Source organism: Grammomys surdaster, unplaced genomic scaffold (assembly GCF_004785775.1).
Source record: "Grammomys surdaster isolate TR1022 unplaced genomic scaffold, NIH_TR_1.0 65, whole genome shotgun sequence".
Classification (NCBI taxonomy): domain Eukaryota; kingdom Metazoa; phylum Chordata; class Mammalia; order Rodentia; family Muridae; genus Grammomys; species Grammomys surdaster.
The window spans coordinates 2,527,246-2,543,913 of record NW_021604567.1 but is presented as its reverse complement, the minus strand read 5'-3'; the positions used below and the strand labels follow the sequence as shown (position 1 = coordinate 2,543,913).

Sequence of the window (16,668 nt, the reverse complement as noted above, 5' to 3'; positions counted from 1 at the left end):
TCTATCTATCTATCTATCTATCTATCTATCTATCTATCTATCTATCTATCACGTGGATGTCTGCATATACCTAGTGACCAGAGTCCAAAAGAGGGCATCAGATCCTTAGAAGTAGAGTTACAGAAGGTTGTGACCTGTGATGTGACCTCTGGGAATCAAACCCGGGTCCTCGGAAACAGCAGCCAGTTACTTAGCCATCTCTCCAGCTCCTAATGTTCTAGCACATTTGCATATACATAGATATACCTTTTGTGTTATGGTTTGACCATAAAATGTCACCTACAAGCCTTAGCTCCTAGCTGGTAGCCTTTTTCTGAGAGGTACTGGAAACAATAGGAGATGGTGCCTACCCAGATAAAGCAGGTCATTGGTTATATCCCGGGAAGACATACCTTATCCCTAAACCCCTCCTGTTTCTCTTCTGGTTACAGGGCAGTCAACAAGTCCCTCATCTACCTATTCCCACAGGATGACATCTGCTGTGCCTCAGACCCAGATAATCCAGTCAGTCATGGTCTGACACATCCAGCACTGAACCAAAACGAACTTTTCTTCCCTTTAGATGGCTTCTCTTGGTTATGTATCACGAATACTGAAAGTTGAGTGGCTGCTCTGACCCTATGTGACCGTGTGGTTCCTAAGCCTCTGGTATTGGTTTGTAAGGAGTTTGTGAATTTGACAGATGTTTAGAGAAGCAGGCAAACGAAACAAAACAACAACTTTGCATTTAATGACTGTCATAGTAGCTCAGAAGACCAGAGTGCCAGTTAGACAAGACAGCGGAAAAGACTGTATTCTTGGTGCAGATGGGACTGAGGACTCTTCTGAGATTCAGACCCTGCGGCCGCGGTCCAAAAGAACTCAGCTATAACTCTGAAGTCACTCACATGATGCTGGTTCTGCAGGTATGCAGGCAGAAAGCAAGAGCGACAGGTGCACAGGCTCGGCCTTAGTACTCAAAGGACAGTCAAGGAGACAGATTGGGCAGCGTGGGGGAGGGCCAGAAGCCTGTAGTGAGACTTCAGGAATTACAGATCTGATAAACATGGGACATTTGCCAAGGAAATCTGCCGGGAATGAGAGGAGCTGGCACAGGGAGAAGGCGAATGGTCTGCAGGCGGCAGAACCAGAGGTGCAGGGCTAACCAACAGCCTTTGCGCCTGCACAGCACCTGTCAGTAACTACGTAGTTGCTTACTTTGCTGGAATTGAGCCTTGCCTTTCTATCCCCTACTTTTCTTCCCTGCTGTGATGGAAATGTTCCCTCTGCATCGTTTTATGCTGGAAACATGTAATGTTTTCTTCATCTCATAGTAGTTTACTGCCGAGACTCGGCTGAGGTCTTAGGGGAACTTAACTGTCAAGACTGTGGGAATTCTTGGAGATTGATTAAATACCGTTGGGATCATCAGATGAACAAGAGCTAGCCAGGGGCAAACTGAATTTCATTATGAAAGGTCACTCTCAGGTGTGGGTCACTATTTTGAAGGGGCAGAAATTTTAGGACTCATGGCTGGAAGTGGTAGCACATGCAGTAGGTCACTGAAGGAGTGTTTGATATGCTTTGTCCCAGGACTCTTCCCTGTTTACCTTCTGTGTCCTTGCACCGCCTGTCCAGCCTACTCCTCCACACGTTCCAGGATTTTCCCCTTGTCTCTGTCCCAAAGCAATAGAGCCAGCCTTGGGCCAAAAGGCTCTTTTGAAAATATAAATCAGATACATCTTTCTTCTTTTTAAGTCATCTCCCTTGGGAGCAACAAGAGAAATTCCCACATACTGTGGTTGAGCCAAAGTCCAAATATAAGATTCACTTATATGCAAATAACTTAATGGTAAACTCATACAACATTATATACATTTAATATGAAAACAAGTTTCATGGAATAGTGAAACTTAAGTGTATTTCCCACTTAAGTTATCTCACAGCCTTCAAGTTTCAGATTGTGTAACACTTTTTATTTTTGATTCCAAGGTTGCAGAAACTCAACCTGTACACTCAGTAGCATGTGCTAGGGTCACCAGGAAAGCAACAGACTTCAAGATGAAGTCTTTGGGTTCTGCTAGGAAGAAAAACAGAAGAAATGAAAGGACTGCAGCCCACGGGAGCACAGGGTCATGGTAGCTGGCTCCCTAGCGGGAGCACAGGATCAGAGTCAAGGTAGCAGAAAATAAAAGCCCCAGCAGCAGACAGACCTCACTTGACTCTGCCCTTCTGACCTGCCCACCCTTGGCTAAATTGTTACTTTATCCATTTGAAACTGTTTCCCATCAACAAAATGATAACAGAAACTTTGTCACAGAGTTGTTGGTTGACTTTATAAGGTAATGCCTATAAACCAGCTCAAACATCTCTTCACACAGAATCAATGCAGTCATTTTATTGTAAGGAACCAGGACATAAGGAAGTGCATGCTGGGAAATAAACTGGTACCCAAACCTAGGTTTGAGGAAGGAGAATTCAAAAAACCACTTGAGATGCAAACTCTTAGCCAGCATTCTGCATTCTCTATGGACCACTTATAATATGTGAATATTGACCTGGGGTCTTTATAAGGCTCAACCCCAGCAGACCTCGTATGCAGGGATGGGATGAGGAGCTGGAACCGCGGCATCCCTACAGGCACTATGAATGAATCCCTACAGGTACACTGGAATGGAGAATATAAAATTAACTTACACAACACTAACATATATCTTCATCTTTGGACCATAGTAACAGCTGGACTAAACTGGTGTGCCTCTCTTCTGTGAAGATGGCAGACTCACAAAAGGAAAGACAAGGATGTGTACGGGAACAGGTATGGACATGGGACGCTGTGTGTCTGCTACCTTTGTGTTAACAGCCCTCTATAATTTATTAGCTGTAGCAGTTGGAAGCACGGGCACTGGAGGGAATACTGCTTGATCACAGTGAAAACTAAGTGACAAGACAGAGAAACAGAAGTGAGAAAGAAGTGTTGGAAAAATAAGCCACTTTCACTTTCCTCCTGGTGTTCCGACTAACTAGAATGTTCAGACCCGTCACTCTGTCATACTTACTGCAGGATGGTACCCGAGAAACCCCACTTCCAGCTCCATGCAAGCTTGAGTCAAAACTCTGACTGCTCCTCACTGTCACTGGGGAGCTAAGGTTGCTACTGACGGCAGCGGTGCTCGGCATCCGGGCCAGGTTAGGCATACTTCTTCGTAGCTTATCTAAAAGAAGAAAGGATTTCCTAAATTCAAAGCTGCAAATAAACTGCATGCCCACAGAATAATTTGCTTTCGAAGTAAATAAATAAAAATGCCATTTTGACCAATGACATTAAAAACCAGCATGCCCATTACAAACAGACTAAGGGAGAACCAGTCTCTTACATGGGCAATATACACTCTAGAAAAATCTAACTGATACATTGTTGACAATAGAAACCCCATATTCTAAAACAAAGAAAAAGACCAGCCTGCTGTTTTGTTACTGCTCAGTAAGTGGATTAACACGCCATCAAAAGAGGTTAGAGAGTAACCCTGCAGCTATTTAGAAATAAAAACACTAAAAATAAAGGTACTTGAGTATTAAAAAAAAACAACAACAAAATAAAACAAAAAAAAACTAATATGAGACTCAAAACCAAAACTTACTAAATCTTTTAGTAACAAGTGAAAATGGAATAAATAAAATTTCAATTTGAACTGTCTTAGGATAGCTGCCAGTCACTATCATTAACTTCCTCAAAGTGTTAACCCTCCCCGTATGCAAGATGTTTGCACACTCAAAATTAAGACCAAAAGACGGAATGACCTGATTACTTTTGTTTCTCGCCTGTTAGGTGTACCTTCTGCCACTGGGAGGTAGCAGAGAGTTATAAACAGCCTGGCTCAGCTTTGAAAGCATCAAGTTCAAGCGAGGTAACGGCTTCTAACAGGACCCTCTCTTCCACTACCACACAGGTCAGTTCGCGCCAACTCAGAAAACAAAGCTGCAGTCTGAAGTGGAGCAAGCACTAAACTGGACTTCGTTGCTTCTTCCCTGTAGGTCTCCAGCATGTAGAGTCACGCACTCACCCAAGCCCACTCCCCTCTGCACTCCAGATTCCAAAGCCAGTCAGTTCTAATATTCCTTCCTCCACCGTAGTTCAGAGCTCATTTTTGTCACCCACTCTTAGCTGCTTTCCACAGACCCTGCCACGCTCTTCTAGAACACAAGGACACAGCTGGGAAGCCCTAGCTCGGCTCTGTCAGTTCTAATCCTTCTCACCGCAACCCCAAAGCCCCAAACTCTGAACATGGGTCAGATTAAGCTCCAGGCTCAACACACACATCACCAGGCATATCTGAGACTCCATTCCCAGAATCCACCTGTTCCCAATGACAGGGAATCACTCCCTTAACACAGCAGTTCCTCCATCCAACACATCCCTTCATTCCGTGGAAGGAATGAACAGAGAAATATCTATGGTGCATATGTTAAATGGCGAGCACTCTGTATGCATCGGGAATACCACAGTGTATGAGACCACCAAGTTTCCAATTCTCTTTGAGTTTATGGTTTAAACTTCAATTTCATATCTTTAGTTTCATCATCAACCCCAGAGGAAAAACTAAGATCAATTCAGTTTCTCCAAAATGAAAGAGATTAAATATTAAAGAGTAACATTTTTTAAAGTAGGGCTGAATTTTTGGAAGACCGCAAACAGGGTAATGTCTAAATTTGTTTTTTATTGTCTTTAATGTTTTTCTTTGCTCAAATCTGTTAAGAATTCTCTTGATTAATCTATACCCCACTGCACTGGAGTGTGTGTATCAGGGCATACAGTCTGATGGTCATATTTTTTGCATGCTAAGTGAGAAACCAGTGATGGACTTGACTCCGCATGACGCCTTTGTCTTCCTCCCTCACACACCACATCACCTTCACTGCTCATGTTCTTTAACTGTACCTCTGTCTAACAACGTTCTGCTCTCCGGTGTAGTCTAGGGAACAGACAGAAAACCAAAGGAGTATAAAAAGCATGTCACACAGTAGTTATAATGAAGCACAGTAAGAAATGTTAGAAAGTGCAATGATGGAAGATCAGTGTGTTTACACCAACTTGCAAATTCTTGCTCATACATTACGAGTGTATACAGCTCCTCCTTCATAGAGGAACTCTTCTATATGCCTGCTGCCACTCCCGTATTCCCTGTCTGTGCAGTTCTATAGTACCCTGCCACAATTCTTCTATTTCGTGGTTAGTTTCTTCATTACAGTTCTCTCAGGGGATTCCTTCCAAAATCTCAAAGGTCTAAAACCATATAGAGTACCAGAATGTGCATACACTGTTTCTCTTGAACATTCATACCTATGATAAAGGACTAATAAAAGTTTATAAGCAAGTCAATAATAAAAGTTATTTAAAGTCTATCATTTATGTCTTTGGGCTACTACTGCTGTGATGAAACACCATGATCAAAAGCAAGTTGTGGGGGGAAAGGGTTGATTTTTGACTCACACTTTCATATCACTATTCATTATGGAAGGAAGTCAGAACAGGAACTCAAACAGAGCAGGAACTTGGAGGCAGGAGCTGATGCAGAGGCCATGGAGAGATGGATGCTACTTACTGGCTTGCTCCCCATGGCTTGCTCAGCCTGCTTTCTTATAGAACCACACAGAGCATGCCTAAGGATGGTACTACGCACAATGGGCCCTCCCGCATCAATCAGTAATTAAGAAAATGCCCTACATGCTTGCCTACAGCCCAATCTTATGATGGAGCACTTTCTCCATCAAGACTCCCTCCTCACCAGCTATCCTACCTTGTGTCAAGTTGACATAAAACGAGCCACTAGCCAGCACAATTGACCTCTAATATCTTCCATTTGATATCCTTTGATCTCAGCCAACAGGGTAACAAAGCCCAGAAAACAGAACCTCAGATGAAGGGCAGACTATCTCCTTGAGGCTTCCTCTGGAGTCCCAATACTTGAGAGTAAGTCCAGTTTCACAAGCACTCAGCCAATGCATTTCATCCCCAGCCCCACTTGAGGCCGACTTTTAATAGTACATCTCCCAATTTCTAAAGTCCCTAGCCCCTTATAGTAGGCAACATAATACATTCAACTGTGCGTGTGTGTGTGTGTGTGTGTGTGTAAACACTTTTATCTGTGTGATGTAAGCCAGAACTTAAAAGAAGGTATAAACTCTCAGAACCCACAGCAAGGTCTCTTGACATCACAAACCTGGTGCGGTGAAGAAGAATCTAGGTCTATATGATACCGAACTATTTTCACTATATATATTTTAGATAGCATAGAGACAGAGGGAAACTGTCACTTTCTATTAATTAGAAGACTGAGCTTCTACAGGTTTGAAATTTTAATTCCAGAGGTCGATAGTGTGGTGCAACGGTAGAACAGTTTGGCTAGCACAGATTAGTCCCTGGGTTAGTCTCCAGTACTATAAATTAATACAAATTAAAATGCATTTATTTTTAAAAATCTAGATTGTTTTTAATATAGCAAAATTAAAAACTGTACCATGAGCACATGTGTTTTCTTCCTGAGCGACCAGCTATTTCATTCTGCCATTGTTAGTTCATCATAACACAACCATTTCTGTGCTTTCAACAGTATAAAACCTTCAGACACCCTTGATACTTTAACCCCAAATGCATATGGATCTCTTAAGATGAAGAAATGCATATAGGATCACAATACTTTCATCACATTTAAGCATGGCATCGTAACTTAAGAGCAAAATTTTCCAAACATCCCAAGAGTATATCATTTGTTACATGTCCCCCTCAAAACATGATCTAGGTAAAGCACATACATCATGTGTGGTCAATCTCCATTAATCCAGACACACTGGTCTTTAAAAGCAGTCTCTACATGTACTCGGGTACCAAGTCAATTTTCTAACACCGTAATCCTGGGATACGCCCTTACTGATAGGCTGTCTAAGTATAAATACTCGGACACTTCCAAGTGAGCTGTGGTCTCTGGTTAAATCAGACCATCTGGAAATATGGTTCACTTCCCTGGCAAACAATCTGGAACATATTCATTGTAGTACACACTTTAAAGTCCAAGGACTGAAAAGCAATGTCCTAATCCCATCTTGCTAAGAAATCAGAAATTTCATCTTCAAGGACCAATATACAACAGAAAGGTGGAAGACACCAGGAGTGGAGTTCAGATGTTCGGACGTCGGTCAGAGAAACTCATCCTTTTGTGGAACAAAGACAACTCAGGAACCAAGGAGACACTTAGCTGCACCTGCCAGTCAACACAGACCCATAGGAGGGGTCTGTGCGTTGCATCACCAAACCCTACAGAATACAGGAAAGGTAGAAAAGAATCTGCAAAATTAGTTACTTTTGCTATTTGCTGTCTGACAAATATACTCCCAATTCACAGATTCCCAAAACATGTCAAGAACTTTCATAAGCAGTCTCCTTTGAAACTAGGCAGTGTAGGAGCCACAAAAAAATAGTAAATTTTAAAAAATCTCTTTCTATGCTTTTAAACTGTTGCTGTTTTATTTAGGCTGTGGCTCTGGTTACTTAAGCAGAGTCTACTACGTAGGCTTGGCTAGCCTAGGCTCACATGTAGATCAAGTAAGTACATCTCAGACTTAGACATCCACCTGCCTCTGCCTCCCCAGTGCTGGGATTAAAAGTGTGTGTCACAATGCCAGTTTGGTTTTTTTTTTTTTTTTTTGTCCCAGTGATTATATAAAATTCAGTATATTTTAAAAATAACATTTTATTTATTCTTAAATTTTTTCATACACATACACAATGTTTCTTTATCATATCTACTCTTCCCTGTGCCTTGATTACCCCAGGGTCCCCCCCTTGTATATCATATGCCCTTTAAATTTCTCAATATCATTTTAAAAAATAGTTTAAAGAGCTAATAATTAATCTTTTCCCATCTATATTTTTTTAGTAATTGAGAAAAACATTCGGTGCTCTCAAAATTACCACTTTCTTCCATAAGTTGGCTCAAATAACACTGAAATCTCAGATATCTGAGCCATATGTTTTAAAATGTTCAAAAAGTGTAGGTGGAGTGGGAGAGAAATTTTATTCAGCTACTCCAGGCACTGCAGTATTCATTATTTAATTCATTCCTTAGAACATATTTAAATTGGGAAAAATATACCAGACGGTTTGATGTGAAGTTAGTGACGTTTTTCTGAAAGTTAGATGTTATCTTTTCTTCATTTTACAGCTAAGAGTACCAAAGCCGTAGGGACCTGAGGAACTTCAGCTTGAAAGGGCTGAGTGGGAGGGCAGGACTGGAACTCAGGGCCTGCTGACCTCAGAGCCTGTACTTGCAGCTGCGAAGCACAGGCAGGAAATTACCTTTGTGTGCCACGTCCCTTCACGTGAAGAAAGACTTAGGAAAAATCTAGATCCTGGACTGCAGTGTGCATCCAGGTTCCTGTGAGCCGGTTCCCGTGAGCAGCATTAGAGCGTGGGCTTCAGGGAAACCTAGTCCTTTCCAAATGGCGTCTGATGAAAGTGTCATTACTTTTCTGAGGCAGAAACAGTGGCACAGAGGAGCACCATCCACTGGCAGTGCCAACCAAGAAGTGGAGCCAGAGCTTGCAGGACAAACTCAACTGTGGTGCTTGAAAACACCTTCAGGGAATAAGACTGGGTCCCCATCTCCTGGGTGTGACGTGGTATCATGCCATCCAGTAAGCATGGAGAATGTAGCGCCATTTCCTGGCAGTAGGAGCTTTAAGATATTAGCTTCTAAGACTTTCTTTAGCCAACGCTCTCAAGTTTAAAATCTGAGCGTATTAACAGGAATATTGGGAACATAGTGCTTTCAATACTTTCAAATGAACTTCAAGTTTTCAGTAATAATTCAAGAACGGAGGAAGGAAAGGTAAAGACTAAGAATGTTTGACCACGAATCCAATTTGTATTCACCATGCTGACACTTTAAAGGGCCATTTACCTACTTACAGACTTTGAGAAATGGCATGATTTAATAATTAAAGGCCATAACTATGTAAGTCCAAAATAGCCAAGTAGTTTCTTCCAGTTTTCTAGGTTGTGCATGGAGGCCCTGGCAGATGATCAACACAATCGTACATCAGCCTTGGGGTGCTACAGAACTGTTCTCTCCAGGCTTCCTGGTAGTCAGAGTCTAATTTCTTGGAATATGAGGAAAAGGACCGTGAATAATGTGAAAGAGAATTATAACCCATCCCACTGACATTACTGATGAACTTCTCATAAAACACGGAGCCGCTGTCTCCCTAATCCTACTGCTTTGTGACTATTGATTTGAAGTCAGGAATTAGACGATTGCTTCCCCAAACTCCCCCTAAATCTGAGGGTGCAAGAGCAGCATGCTCCCAAATCTTCACAGTCGACGCTCTAAGCCCAAATCCCCCAGTAACAGGCTATTGATGTCGTGAACGGAATAGGGGCTCTTTAACCACATGGAACCTGTTCAGCCATGAAGCCTCCAGCCCAATTCTGCCACCTCACAATGGGCAAACAATGACATAAAGATCTCCACACTTGGGGGTGGAGAGGTGGCTCAGTCAGTACAATGCGTGCAGCACAGGTGTGAGGCCCGAGATCAGATGTCCCAGCACTCACATTAAAAAAAAAAAACCTCCTGTAATCTCAGCTCTGGGAAAGCAGACAGAACAAACCCCAAGGCTTGCCAACCAGCCCGTACAGCCACATCAGCAAGCTCCATAGTCTGTGGTGTATCCAGTCCCATAAAATATGGTGGAGAACAATTAAGAATGCCAATAGCCATGATCTCTAACCTCTGCCTCTGTGTACACATGTGTGTTCCGTGTGTGTGTGTGTGTGTGTGTGTACACATTTGAGTGTGTGTACTACACACACACATACACAACAGATCATTCTGAGGCAGGATCATCATGATAAGTTTTCCTGAAGTCAGAACTCTATAAAGCAGAGACATACAGAAGGAAGTCAACTTTAGATGTAAGTTGAGACCAAACTGATAAGGTCATGAGGATAAACTCAGACCTGAGACACACCCGCCCAGGATTCGTTGGTTGGAAACATGACCTACCTCCATTGGTCCTATTTGGTTGCTGATCTGGATTTTGGGCTTGAGGTGAATAATACTGTGGCTGCTGGAAGTTCTGTGAAGGGAAATACTGGGAACTGGGGCTCCTCCTGCAATCGCGGATGCTGGAGAAAGTCTGTGAGTGGGGGATGCCTCTTTGGAAAGGTGAACACCTTGGAAGACGGGGCTGAGGTGGCGGCAAATGGTCAAATTCCTCCTCGTCCTCCAGACTGTACCGATCATATTCTTGATCACTGCAGGTCCCTTTCTTCCCTGAACTCAGGGATATACTGGAACTGTTCCTGGACACAGATGCTGATGTGGAAGCATAGTCTTGCCTGAGACCTGGTGAGACAGACAGTCCTTTATGAGACAGGTCAGAGTGACTAGCGTTAAACTACAATTCATAATTTTATTTCAAAAGGACAGTAAGTTACTCATACAAGGACACAACATTTTGTTTAAGGTCATTAAACACCCCCCCAACACAAACGGAAAACATACATTTACCTACCAATCACATATCTAATATCAGGTCAGTCAATGTTGAAAAAACTGTATCCCCATGGCTGTGAAGGTCAGACAAACCTACCTGCTATGGCTCCAGAAATCATGGCCTATAAAATTGTCCAAATTATTCTTTTTCAAGTTTGAATACAGTTAGGAAGACAGAGTTTAGAAAGAAATAATCACTATAACTACAAATTCCCGTGAGCTAGAAGGATCACAAAGACCAAACTCCTGGTGCAGTAAGGCACCTGCTCCCTCTACCAATGTTCAGGGCTAAGAAGAACTTTTACAACCTGAGGAGCAAATATTTTCTAACGAGGTCACCTTTTACGTTACTAGCTATAAGTTCTTCAGAGCATGGTGATGTTTCAATGCTTCAGTAGGTTTAGGCCATCCTAGCTAGCAACCACCCTAAAGACAGTCACACTGTCTTTGTTTTTCATTATTATGAAGTTATTATAAAGCAGTTTTTCGTTACTAACACTGCCCATAGCCAATTATAAAACAGTCGCTTCATGGCTACTTAATATCTAAAAATGACATCCAATCTTCTTCCACATTTTGGACTAAGCACTAAAATTCATCCATTAATGATACAAAGTAACCGCCTTGTTCTTCACCATGCATCTTATTAACGCTTGCTTAAGTATCACCATGTGTTTCACAGTACTCTTGAGTAATTGTCAAATGAAGAAATCGGTGTGTTTAACACTTTCCACTGTGCTGGCCTGAAAAGATAATCCCCAAGCAAGCTCTGCAATGCACATCTTGGTAACAATGCCTCTGAAGCACCTCACACAAAGCTTATTTGGTAAACTGCTCCAGTCCCAATAGTCTTCCACAGTCCCTCAGCCTGGAACATATTCATACATTTTAACTGATTTTTCAAAAGATTACTATGGGCCCCCACAAAGCCCTAGGAAGTAATACTAGCACTTCACCCAGTTTCAAACAGCTTTGTAAATTTTTTGTTAGAATAATAATTAGGATATCAACAGTGATATAATCTATTTGTTTTATTCAGATTTTTTTCATTTACTTATGTACATACAATATTAACTTTCTTATAATTGTATTAGCTGCTTGCTTTTATGCCATTCACAATACCAAGTGTCTCTACACCATGAAATCCTTTGTGGTACCCTGTTCAAAGTACATCCACCACCATCTTTTTTACAGGACCTCCAACCCCACCCCCACCCACCAATCTGCCCCACACTTCTCAAGTTCTATCATTTCAAAATGTTACATAGTTACGCTGTACGTAATCTCTTGTGTTTCCCTGGAGCCCACCCAAGATGATGTATCGATAGCTTGCTCCTGTTTACTGATGAGTGATGCTGTATGATAGGACACACCACTCTCCAGCATTTATTACTAAAGGGCATCTGAACACATTCCAGCTAGAAACTGACAGTCTAAATGAGAAATACTCCATAGGCTCCGGCATTTGAGAACTTGGTCTCTAGTTGAGGGTGCTGTTTGGAGACATTTAGGAGCTGTGAGCCCTGCTAGGAAGTACAACACTAGCTATAGACTTTGAGAGTTCATAGCCCTGCCCTCTAGTTCACTCTCCTGCTTCCAGTTTGCTGTTAAAGGTGTGATCTCTCAGCTTCCTTCTGGACCCACACCTGCTGCTTACTGCCATACCTCCACCATGCCACAGTGGACTCTTAACCCTCTGGAACCATAAGCAAAATAAACTATTTCCTCCTCACGCTGCCTGAGCTTATGGTGTTTAACCTCCACAATAGAAAAGTAACTGATATAAGCTATTGCAAATAAAGATGCTGAGAATGTTTATGTGTCAATTTTTACTAGTGCTATGAGAGGAATGTTCAGGAATGCCTACAGTCTTCATAGATCAATGATGCTGAGAGACGTCCTAACACCTACAATGTTCTTCAGCACTTAAGGAACATGTAACTCTTCCAACTACAAAGGAAGCTGATACAAAACAAAGCATCCACTTGTCTGCCCACTCCCTGGGAAAAGTGTGTGACTCTACACCATTTATTGTCCAAGTGAGGACCTTGTGCCCCGCAATTAAAAAGAACATACTCTCTTCTTGCAGACGAGCCATGATCTGAACATCAGTAAGGTCCTGTAATTTATATCCCATGGATATAGAATCATCCTCCAATTCTGAAGTACTCAGCTCACTGTCGATAGATGACTGGGGACTAAGTGGAGAGCCCCTGGAGGTATAACCTAAAACACAGAGGAAATGTTATTATTTATGGAAATCATAAGTATACATGTGTTATAACTCATATACAAGTGGCGTTTTTCTTGTTTACATGTCACGAAAAGACTAACATGTCACTATTTGACAATAAATATATCTTTACATGTTTATAAATTATAAGTATAAAGCAATTTATTTAGCGTTTTCTTTTTTTCAAATCCAACTTCTAAAATGAAAGCAAAATCATTTGATACTGTCTACTAAAAAATTAGTGCCAAAATCTAAGGGTGTTGTATTTGAGGATACACATACACACACATAGGCTAAGAAAAATGTGCATACATATGTATATAAATGCATACATGCATATATATCTGCATATATATGTATACTTTTAATTGATAATCAGATGACTGTCTTTGGCAATAACTGATTATATATTTCACAATTAAATTTAACCTAGTCTATTTTTAGTGGGCAGACACAGTACTGCCATAAATGGAAAATGCCATGCATAAAAGACACTTGCATGTAAAATCATATAAACAACTTCATAATTTAGACCAGTGAGCCATCACAGGAGACTTGCTGACACCCAGGGAAAAGTAATCAGTGGGCTAATATAAACAAACCAAAGAAGAAAGGGGCCAGATGAAAGCGTTATTGGAATGGATTCACACCAACGCTGAGACAAAAAGGCAACGGTGAGACTCTAACTCATAAAAATCCAACATTCCCTCTGCTGAGGCCTGGGTTCAAAAATCTAACAGAAAACAAACTCTTTAGAAAATGACATAAAGTCATGTAATCTTGAAATCAGTAAAGAAGTACCTAAACTCATATCCCATCCACGTCAAGCATTTGGAAACACGTACCTACATGTGTGCTTTCGCTAAAGAGGGCAGGCAATCTACCAAACACAACCTAGCCAAGCAGTCAACAAGCACACAGACACATGCGCTTTCCGTATCCAGAGGAAGTTTACGGCATAACCTCCAAGATACTAGGTCACCCTCGGGCTTCCCCGCGGCAAATGGACACGTGTGTCGTGTTTCATGGCTAAGTAGCAAAGCAAGCAGCTGGTCAGGAATTGAAATATTACCTGTTCTTTCAGGTGTTAGTATTGCTTTGTTGGAGGTTTTAGAGGAGCTGGGAGTACTAATGCCATTGCTATAAGGGCTGAGTCTTGCAACAGGGCTATAAGGGAAAGCCAGGGAGGCAGGTGAAGAGAAGAGACTCCGCCATCGGCTCGCTGTCACGGAAGCAAAAACAGCAGCAGTTAGCGCTACACAGGCAGATGCTGGTTCATCAGAGAGAGGGAGAAAAGGAGATTTCTTTTTTTTTTTTTTTAAAGAAAGGAAAACAAATCAACTTTTCATACGTTTACTGACTTCCATTTATCTAAGGAAGATAGGTTAAAAACAAGCCATTTATGAGTTAGGCCCCATTCACACAACTACTGAGAAATAGCAAATCTGCCTCATTCTGATTAAATGCGATATAAAAAGGAAACTTCAAACTTCTATGTTAGAAGTACTTTCCATTTCTGAATAAAAATTAAGTTTTGTGATCATATAAAACAAACAATATCAAAGGGAAAAAAAACCAAGAAAACTTGAAGTTTCTAAAAGTTTGAGGAGATGTTCTTAATAGTAAACGTCCAGAGCCCTAAAAATTGTTTTGGTCTACTTTCAATGCAGTTTATTTCAGAACATACTGATCAAAAACTTTTATAGATAAATCTAAAGGGATGGAAACAGTTAGGAACACTTGCTGCTCTTGCAGAGAGCCCATGTTCCCGAATGGTGGCTCACAACCATTCATAACTCCGGGTCTTCTGGAAGGGTTCCGAGCTCCAAAAGCCCCTGGGATAGGGAAAATGGTGGATGTGGACAGTCAAGCAAACAGTAAGCTGTAAAAGTAGGGTGCTGTAGATTCCTGAATACCCCACTAAGGTCATTTAAAAGAGCAGAATATTTTCACTTCAGTCCAGAGTCTGAAGAGATAAGTACTACTTCAGTTATGTAAATATGATTTTTGTTTCCTATATAAGTGAGGAAAGCCAGCAAAGCAACTACATTCAGAATCCTCAGGTTGCCTAGGAGACACTGTCATGAGGTCTGGTTCCTAACTGACACAGGTCTGTGAGTCCCTTATTCACTTCTATGTCTGTGCTTCAGCAGTTCTCATCGAGTCAGAGCAGACATGGACTCTCAGAACTTGACTGCCCTCCATCCCCAATATACCACAAAATTGCAGTTAACACACACACACACTAGGTGGCTGTTCTTAACCACCTTCAATCTCAATTACAGGGTATCTGTCATTACAAATTCTGTGTACGAAAAACAAAGTCAATAGTTCTTTGTAACTGCTAACTTGGTTGACAGACAATGATATTTTATATGAGTTTGATCGTGTGCCAGGCAAATGACAATGACTTCGTGTTCTCATCCGCAGATGCAGGGGGACAACACATCACAAGTAAACAGCATTCATTATTCTGCACAATAACTACAGTGACCCAGCCTTTCTGCACAATGGCATAGTTATTGTGGCTATGACAGCAAGATCACAACTAGGAACAGATAGCATCTATTGCAAGAAAGAACACTCTATACTGTTCTTCAGAAAGGAGCTAGGCATTTAGGGAGAGGGAGGAGAATTATTATAGCGGCAATCTCACAAAACAATGTTGCTCTATTAGTGCCCACGGCTACGATGCGGAGGAGAGGGGAAGGGAGTAAGAGGCGGAAGGGACGTTTCCTCTTCGTTCCTTTCTGTGGAGCTAAAGAGCTACAACAGAAACAACTTTCTAAATAACAGACAACACAGGGACAGTCTAATTTGGCTGATTTGTTTAGTTTGGGATTTGTTTTGTCTGTTCTTTTGAGACAGGGTCTTTCTCAGAGCACATGCTGGCCTCACACTTACTAGGTAATTGAGGCTGGCCTTGAACTTCTGGTCCTACTTTTATGGTCAAAGTGCTGGAATTACAAATGTATGTCATCATATCCAGCTAGCAGAGTGGACTTTCCTTATACAAAGATGTTAACTTGTTTGATAGTCAAAGATGCCCAAAATGACCCTAAGAGGAGGAAGATTCTCCTTCACTCCTATTCTATGAAAAGGGTTTGTTGTAGGGAAACACTGGACATGACATCAAGTGTGCTTTTTATAGAATTCCAACCCCTTCCAGGAGAAAAGGTTGAGTGAGCTTAGTTGTCTGCTCACTTACTTTCTGGGCATCTCCAAGTTTTCAAATTTAAAATAAACATTAATGAAATTATTTTATACCTTCTTGAACATAACTACAAGAAAAAAAATCCTGTATAAGTCCTCCAGTGATTACACTAAGACAATCATGGGAAGATTATCAGTTATTGCTTTTAGAAAGAACTTACAAGTAAATTCTGCATCCCACTGTCAAAATTAGTGTGGTTGGATGACAGAGAAGTCCCCAGAAACACTGACAATCCTACTTTCCATCAATCAGCTTTGCCTAGACTTACAAAAAAATATAGGGAATATTCAGGCTTTACCGAGTATATTATCAAAACCAAACTAAAGAATCAGTATGATCTGATTCACATGAAAGAAAAACGTGATCTAATTAAAACCTCAGTGATCATCCTCAGAGGCCAGTTCCACACTAAACAGAGTTCAAAAACCAAGAACTATAGGGCTAGAGATGGTGCAGGCCTGCTCTTCCTGCATACCTGAGCTGCGTTCCCAGCCCCCACACCTGTGGCTCACAACCATCAGCTCAGCTCCAGGGAATTAGATACCCTCTTCTGGCTTCCACAGCACCACATACACATGGTATACAATCACAGATGCTCACACCCGGTACACAATCACAGACACACAAACACACATGGTATATAATCACAGACACACAAACACACACATGGTATACAATCACAGACACAC

The 16,668-nt window shown here is 41.5% G+C and overlaps 1 protein-coding gene across 2 annotated transcripts in view; it reads right to left on the bottom strand.

Moving 5' to 3' along the window:
* Slain1 (SLAIN motif family member 1) overlaps positions 1–16,668 on the bottom strand; it is a 53,601-nt gene that overhangs the window by 6,686 nt on the left and 30,247 nt on the right. The window contains exons 3-6 of one of the 2 annotated variants that reach the window (XM_028771645.1): positions 13,838–13,987; positions 12,609–12,758; positions 10,041–10,382; positions 3,039–3,194 (exon numbers count right to left, since the gene is read on the bottom strand). In XM_028771645.1, coding sequence (XP_028627478.1) covers positions 3,039–3,194; positions 10,041–10,382; positions 12,609–12,758; positions 13,838–13,987 — 798 coding nt within the window. The remainder of the gene's footprint in view (positions 1–3,038; positions 3,195–10,040; positions 10,383–12,608; positions 12,759–13,837; positions 13,988–16,668) is intronic. The other variant, XM_028771655.1, reaches the window with a different exon arrangement.